General features: G+C 31.4%; 1 protein-coding gene across 2 annotated transcripts in view; it reads left to right on the plus strand.

Moving 5' to 3' along the window:
- Window positions 1-8194, plus strand: part of LOC106464188 (NEDD4-like E3 ubiquitin-protein ligase WWP1) — a 67423-nt gene that overhangs the window by 29372 nt on the left and 29857 nt on the right. For both annotated transcript variants that reach the window (XM_013924313.2, XM_022391888.1), the window contains exons 7-10: window positions 2060-2368; window positions 4642-5125; window positions 5568-5663; window positions 6732-6897. In XM_013924313.2, coding sequence (XP_013779767.1) covers window positions 2060-2368; window positions 4642-5125; window positions 5568-5663; window positions 6732-6897 — 1055 coding nt within the window. The remainder of the gene's footprint in view (window positions 1-2059; window positions 2369-4641; window positions 5126-5567; window positions 5664-6731; window positions 6898-8194) is intronic.

The following is an 8194-nucleotide window of genomic DNA, read 5'->3' on the forward strand; positions in this document are numbered from 1 at the left end:
TGGGGCTGGCCTATACTGATGATTATTCATATTCTATTCCACCTATGATATAGGAACTGAGTTCCAGGTGAAGAGCATACCTGTTCTGGATGTAGTGCAGTTCCCCCACTTTTGTACCATTTTTATCCTGGTACACCACTACACCGGCCCTTCCACCTTCTCAGTGTGGCATTCTAACTATAGTGTCAGTGGAGGTAAGTATATTTTGGAAGTTAACATTTTCATAAACTGAAAATGTATTTCCAATAATATTTACTTCTGCTGACACTTTCCCACCCTACCTCCCCACAAAAAGCTGGTTTATGTCTCAAAAAAGTAATTACCTTATCTGAATGAGGTGCTTATATACAGTACCTAGATAGAAGGCGCATTGAAGTTGATGGAGAAGTTTGCAAATTTGAATTTGCCAAAGGCATTCCAGTGAGGTTTAAAAGAATGGAGCAAGTGTTTTCAATGCTTAGATGGGCAAAGAGTGGAAACCCTGGAGATTGAGAAATAGCTATAGTGTCAGCAGAGGTAAGTAATATTGGAAATACATTTTCAGTTTAGAAAAATGTTAATGTTTGAAATAGGGTCGCAGGATTATCTAAAAGCCCTGTGTCTTTGGCTGAAAATGCATTAGCCATAATTTTAGTGGTGTTTAGAATGTTTTACTTCACTTGTAAACATCATCAATCTCAAAGTGCTTTATGTGGATACATGTATTTTGACACAGTTTTTAAGTTTAGTCACAATTTAACAAATATATCATATGCTTTTTATTAAGGAAAGGCCAATATATTTATCCTAAAGTCCTGTATCCATGGCTTGAGATAATTTACCTGTTTTTCCAGAATGCCTTGACAGGGAACATGCTTTCATTTCCAGTGTTTATTATTCTTTTGGGCAACTGTGAGAGAAATGTAGTTTTTGCTTTATAGCAAGATCTGAAATTGATATACTTCTTAGATTTCAAATATTTTTATTTAAAAATGGTTTTATGCTCAGCACAGAAAAATAATAGGTTTCTTAGTAAAACAAGAGTCTTTCCCAAAGTATGTTTATCACAGCATGTAGAGTTCTTGCTCTGAAGTGGAATAACCATTTTCTAGATTTTATTCTGAACTCTCAGATATTTTGTTTGAATAAATTAATGGAGTAAATAGTGTTAGTGATAATCTTATTTGCAAATGGAAGTGGTGAACTTTGTTTAATTGTGCTGTTGATTTATATGAATTTACAATCACTGATTGGTCTGTGTAATTATAAAAGGTTGTTCTTGCACCTACTGAAACAAACATTATATTGCTTACAATGGGAGTAGTACATGTTTTAGATTTCCATTAAAGGTTTAAAGTTATTAGTTTAAAATAGTTTTTTATTTCTTCATGTTAATTAATGTATGTTCTGAAAAATATTAGCATTATTTATTAATTTTACAAAAAACATATCAGTGACAGTTATTTTTATTTTTGACAAAATCAAGTCACCATTATGAATTTTATCTTTTCTTTTTTTTTTGAAAATCTCTTGTATTATCCATCAGTGGGATCAGTGGTAAACTTGAGGGCTTATAATGCTAAAATTCTGGGTTTGCTTTCTGTGGTGGGTATAGCCCAGATAGCTCACTGTACAGCTTTTTTCAGCTTTTAAGGAATACTGTGATTGTTGTAGAGATGTAGTTATGTGATATTAGAATTTAAAACTATTTTTACTTGTTCATTGTTGTTTTAAAAAAAATGAAGATTTTAAGAAGCATTGTCAGTTAAAGCCAAGGCAAATATAACTAGGTTAAAGTAGCTCAGTAAAAGAAAAAAAAGCATTAAGGACTAAAAAAGTTGTATTTGTTATACAGTCCTAAGTATAAAACAAAAAAAAATTAATGATTGTATTAAAAAGGTTTATTTTAGGTTTTATGATTGTGTGTGTGTGTAAATATATAAACATGCATATTTACACGCATACAGGTATACATATACACAAACACGCATTTACGATTTGATTTTTAGAAAACCAGAATTTTTACTACCTGGTACATTCTCTTCATTATATCTTCATTTTCACTTGTGCATAATAACAGGTTCCCACACTCCATCAAGCACTCAGTCAAATGGAAGCATTACCCATAATGGCACTCGCTCATCTAGTCCTGCATATGGCAACAACCAAAGTGATTATCAACAACATCAAGAACCTCGTCTTGTTTCTCAAAGGTCAGGAAACCCCAGTCCAGTACCATTCCGAGTTACTAATGGTTCTCCAAGCAGCAGTTCAGGTAGCACATCTCCAAGCATTGTTAACCTGTCAAAACAGCTGCAGGATATGAGAATTCAGTCTGTACCAGAAAGTAGCAACTCTGGTACTGTTCCTCGAGCCTTTAGCAGTACTGGTATGTAGTTCTTTCTGAAGTACTTACAGTGGTTAATTGGCAGTGAATTTTACCATATGCAATGTTAAGTAACTTTGTGATATTTCAAAGATAAAAGTACATCGTTAATGAGATTGTTTATTCTGCAGTCAATATTAACTCAAAATATTTAAATTTAGATGAACATAAATAAAGTAACATTAATTTATTCTAACAGTAGATAATTATAAATATCATTTTGTATCCAATCCATACAGGTCAAGAACTGTACCACACAAAAAGTCTTTATATATGCCCAGTAAAAGCTGAAAAGCAAATTTCAATACTTAAACTATCACAGAAGTTGATTTAATTTGATTCTTTTTCAATATCAGAATTTGAAGAAATTTTTTTTTATACTGAGGTGTAATCTATTTTAGGGAAGATGCTTAATGTTTTTGATATCAGTTCTAAGGGGCCAAATGAGAGAATGCTATGGTAAAAATTAGATTAACAAAAATGTGATAATTTTATATAATTTATGATTATTTTATTCTAGAAAGTCCTGGAATTTTGACAGGAGTTTTGGAACATTAATATTGTGTGCCAGTTTTTTTTTTTTGTAATTTGTGGTGACTGCAGGAATTAGTTAAATATTATTGGAAAATTGTAATTAAAGCCATCTCATCATTCAAAGACCTAAATAGCCATGTTTAATATTTACATATAATGATTAATCTTATGTCAAAAATGTGATATGGTTGTAACATTCATTTTCATATTGCAAGTTCTATCCTAGTTTCTTTGTTCTGATATGGGGGGGTCATCTCTATCTATTTGCGCATTCACAGTTACTTTTGCATAGCAGCCAGTGTTCTGATGACTGTTCTTTGGGCTAGATAGTTAAAACCAACTCAGTCTTATAAATAAACTTGTGCCTCATAAGGGATTTGTCTCATTGGCTTCATGAGGATGGGTTATATGTTGTGCATCTGCACCATTTGCTATGTAGTGTTAATGAAAGCAAGTAATTAGTAAAGGTATCCATGCTACTTGCAGCATTAAAATCACTTTTATTTGGCATCGGCTTTACATAATAACTATTTTAAATGCCAAACTTGAACTATTCATCTGAGTGCTTATCCATTTAAATTTGATGTCTGGGTCTACTTAAATTCTTCTACCAAATTTCATCTAAGTTGGTTTAACCAGTTCCTCACCTAAAATTTTAACATCAGGACACCAGGCAGATAGCCCTTATTTTTAGAATAGTGATGCGTATTTTAAAAATAGAATGTATCCATGGTATAAAAGAAATATTCAACTTAAACGCAACACAATTTATGATAGTTTTTGTTAGACAGTGAGGATGTTATCAGAAGCCATATTCTAAGTAGTGACATCCTTTTCTCTGTTTCTTTCTTTTGGTTTTTGTTTGTGATGAGCTGTTGGTAAGTTTAATATAGACTATAGTGATAGTTTTACCATCTCTGGCAATTTATTCATCAAATGAATGACCTAATGTCCAATAAGAGAGAGAAAAATATGCAATAACAAGAGAACTTTAAGAACCCATAATCAACAATGCCTGTAGATTTAAAGGGAAGAAAAATGACTGCATTACTGATTCTGACTTCCTTAACTTTTATAACTGGGAATAGTTTAAAATTAAAAGAATGAATGAAGATAGGATTGTTCTAAAGTTAGAGTTGTTATGTAAATATTATTATAAATTCATATTTGCCAGTTTAGACTTTTGTCTTTGGAAATTGAAAAGGTATATCTCCTGCTTACAGGCCTACAGTTTGGAAGTAATTACATGCAAATCTAAACAGAATTGTATGGGAGGAATGTTGATAAACCTAGGGATGCTACAATGTTTTGATATCTTGTTCAGAATTGTATGATCCTGAGGAATTACGGGGTAGCTAAATTTGTTTAATGTTTATAGTTTTCTTGGTTACATTCATCCTGATTTATTGTCATTTAACACATGGATTCTACAAGATCAGCGTGTAATGAAATGTGAAGATTTTTGCTGATCTTTTTAGCTAATGTGCAATTGTAATACAATTAACTGGCTCATGTGTGAGAAACATCAAAGACACTTACTCAGAGGCATCTTGTTAATTAGTAATGAACTAATCTTTGTTAAATGTTCTCATGAAACTGATAATGTGTCCAATTTTATGTTGTGTAGTTTTACATTTCACAACAATATGATATGCATATTTCTTAATTAAACTGTGTAATTTTTCATTTTCAACCAAGGTGAAAGTTTTATCTGCATAACATTATCCACCCCTGTCTTCTAGATATCAGCTTTGTAGAAGTTTCACGACCTCAGCATGCTTCTGCCACGAGGTCAGGTGACACCAGTAGCAGTACACCAGCCACCAGATCTGCTACACCTAATAACATTTTGGGTGCTAACAGTTCTTCACCATTTTCGAGTCCTGTACAGTTTCATGCTAACCCAGATATTACTGCCATTAGTACCAATCTGTCTTATGGTACAAGCAGTATTTCCCAGGGTGGACACTCAACTGGGCGATTGGTGAGGCCTTACAGTGCTGTAGTCAGTCAAGGTGTGTCTCATGGTGCTGATCCACCAAATCAAGGAGGATTGTTGGGGACCAGACAGCCAAGACACTATAGTGCTTTTCTAGGTCAAGGTCTTGTTTCTGGTCCATCACATGCCACAGATAATACTAACCAGGGTGGATCTTCAGCTATTAAGTTACCAAGATCTTTTGGGCAAGGTGTTAGTTCTAATGAAGAAGACCCTCTTCCACCAGGGTGAGTCTTGGTTTGTTACTTTAAGATCAGATTTGTATTTTTAAAGAACTTTGTGAACTGAATATTTTGGTTCACCGTATATTGGATTTTTGTATTGATATTGATTTATTGTAGTGTATACAAAATTACAATTGTTATAACAAAAATATCTGAAATAATTTAATTTTTTTTTTGAAGTGTAGAGAATTTCTTTGGTTATAAGATATGTACAGAAATATAGATTCTGATAGGTTCCTATGAATATTAATACTTTTACATTTTTATTTACATGTAAGTATGATTTGTTTATTTTGTATCTTTTTAATACTTGTGATTCAAATATGTATGTTATTAAAGTAATAAATTCTGATTTCTCTGGAAATTTTCTGTTATTTTACTATAATTTATAACAACTTTTTATAATTTCATGAGAATTTTATTATTATTATTTTTTAACATAAAGATGGGAAGTACGTCATACACCAGAGGGTCGCAAGTATTATGTGGATCACAACACAAGAAGTACCACATGGGAACGACCCCAACCATTACCTTCTGGGTAGGTTACCTATATTTTTATCAAGTGACATCAATTACTATTACCTATCACTAAGTTTTTTACTTGTTTTGATAAGTTATACTAATTATATGCTGGTTAAGTTTTAAGTTTACTGCTTTTTTGTGTAGGTTTTATTTGTTCCAAAAGTAATAATAATTTGGCTAGTTTTTTCAGTTCTGATAATTCTTGTCTTGTGTAGAATTTTATATTCTTAACTCTATGATTTTTAGATTCATTAAAGAAGTCATCTTTTGGGATTATTTGGAGGAAGTAATTCTAAAAGTTAGACCAGAACATTCTAGTCATCACCAGCCGACTGGAATGGAAATAATTATGGCAGATACTTGTCCGAACCTAATTGAAAATATACAGAATAATAGTGATTAATGGTTCCTTTGTATGATTACGTTGCTGGGTATTTTTAACAGGACAAAGTATATTTGAGAGATGAATAGAAATGTTCTAATAATTAATCATACTTTGTTGTTCATTATACTAAAACATGATGTTATGCAAGGTCATGAGTAAAACAGCAACATACAGTTTACACATGCTATAAAGATCACCAACTCATTTTCTTGATATAACATCAGACAAAATAAAAAAATTGTCGTTTGTGTGTACTATTAAGTAACGATGCCAGAAGTAGTGTACTTCAAAATTAAAGTTACAGATTATATTTTTCTATTTTGATTATCCTGTCTTGGGGGTTTAGTTATTATAGCATCATGTGGCTGTTTTAATGTGTTCATTAACCTTTTGCTGTTCCAGTGTTGTTGTTTTTTTTTCATTATAGAATTAGATGGTTGATACATGAGAATACATTCTATTTCTAAGTTTTTTTTAGTAATCCACACAAAATGTTGCAAGTGGAGATGAAAAACTTTCAAATCAGTCTTTGCATAAATTCAGATCAATGTTGGTGTTCCCCAACAGAATATTTTGATTTACTTTAGTACAACTAGTTATATTCATACAAAGGACCCCACTAATAAATGAAACCCTAATGTTATGTTGACACTTAAAATGCTGTTAGTTAGTGATATTTTTCAATAATTATTTCTGTAGCTGGGAAATAAGAAGAGACAACAGAGGAAGGGTGTACTATGTAGATCACAACACCCGGACTACCACTTGGCAACGGCCTACAGCAGAGACAGTTAGGAACTACCAGCAGTGGCAGTCTAGTCAGGCACAAGTCATGCAGCAGTGTCAACAGCGATATCTCTTTCCTGTAAGTCTCATTTTCTATTTGGGCCTGTCCTGCTTTTAGCTAGTCTCACTGCTTTACAAATTACTCTAGAGCAGTTTATAAAATATGCATTAAAACATGCTGACATTAGTGTGACCTTTTACATTGTGTAATGTTTACCAATCAAATATTTATAGACAAAGTCCTATAATTCTGTAGTGTTTTTCCATTAAAATTTGCTAGTGTGTGTGTACTTCAGAAACATTTTTGAGTCATGGAAGTGCAGTTGCACATTACTCCTTTCTTGTCTGTGTAAGTCTTATGTATTAAACATTTTTATTACTAGAAATGTTGCAGGTGACGTAGAATAAGGTTTTAATAAATTTTCTTTGTCATACTGATGAGAAACATGACCTATATATGTTGAAGTTGTATCTAATGAGTTATTTACTCTAGAATTTGGTTATTGATGAGAAAATTGTTAGTGTTATGTGAGTGTGTTTTTCAATCTCTTTTCTAAAAAAGACCTGAACTTGAAAATGGCTGATAATGTGAATGTATAATTATTCTACCACTTTTCTAGGTTTAGTTTAAAAAAGACCTGAACTTGAAAATGGCTGATAATGTAAATGTATAATTATTCTACCACTTTTCTAGGTTAAGTTTAAAAAGACCTGAACATGAAAATGGCTGATAATGTGAATGTATAATTATTCTACCACTTTTCTAGGTTAAGTTTAAAAAAAGACCTAAACTTGAAAATGGCTGATAATGTGAATGTTTAATTATTCTAACACTTTTCTAGATTAAGTTTAAAAAAGACCTGAACTTGAAAATGGCTGATAATATGAATGTATAATTATTCCAAAATTTTTTACATTAAGTTTAAAAAAGACCTGAACTTGAATATGGCTGATAATGTGAATGTATAATTATTCTACCACTTTTCTAGATTAAGTTTAAAAAAGTCTAGAACTTGAAATTGGTTGTTTAATACGAGTACAGATAGCTTAGGATTTAATTTTAACCAATCTTGGTAGCCCAGCAGTGAACAGGAGGTTAACTTCTTTTATTTATGTATTTAAAGATTTCTTGAATGGTGGTGTTAATTCTGTCTAAATGTGTACGTTTATCACTTATGTTGTCTGTTACTTTCAATAACATTTAATAGGTTTGAGCAAAAAAATACACAAAGTGCTATTAAAAAAGATATTTTTTTCATTTTCCATAAATTAAGACACTTAGAAATCAGTATCTTCTATTTTTATTTTTTATTTTTTTCTAGAAATAAGTAACAAGAAAAAAAAGTGGTAATGTTTTTTTTTTTTTTTTTTTTAAA

The sequence above is a fragment of the Limulus polyphemus genome, unplaced genomic scaffold (genome assembly GCF_000517525.1).
Source record: "Limulus polyphemus unplaced genomic scaffold, Limulus_polyphemus-2.1.2 Scaffold1583, whole genome shotgun sequence".
Classification (NCBI taxonomy): Eukaryota; Metazoa; Arthropoda; class Merostomata; order Xiphosura; family Limulidae; genus Limulus; species Limulus polyphemus.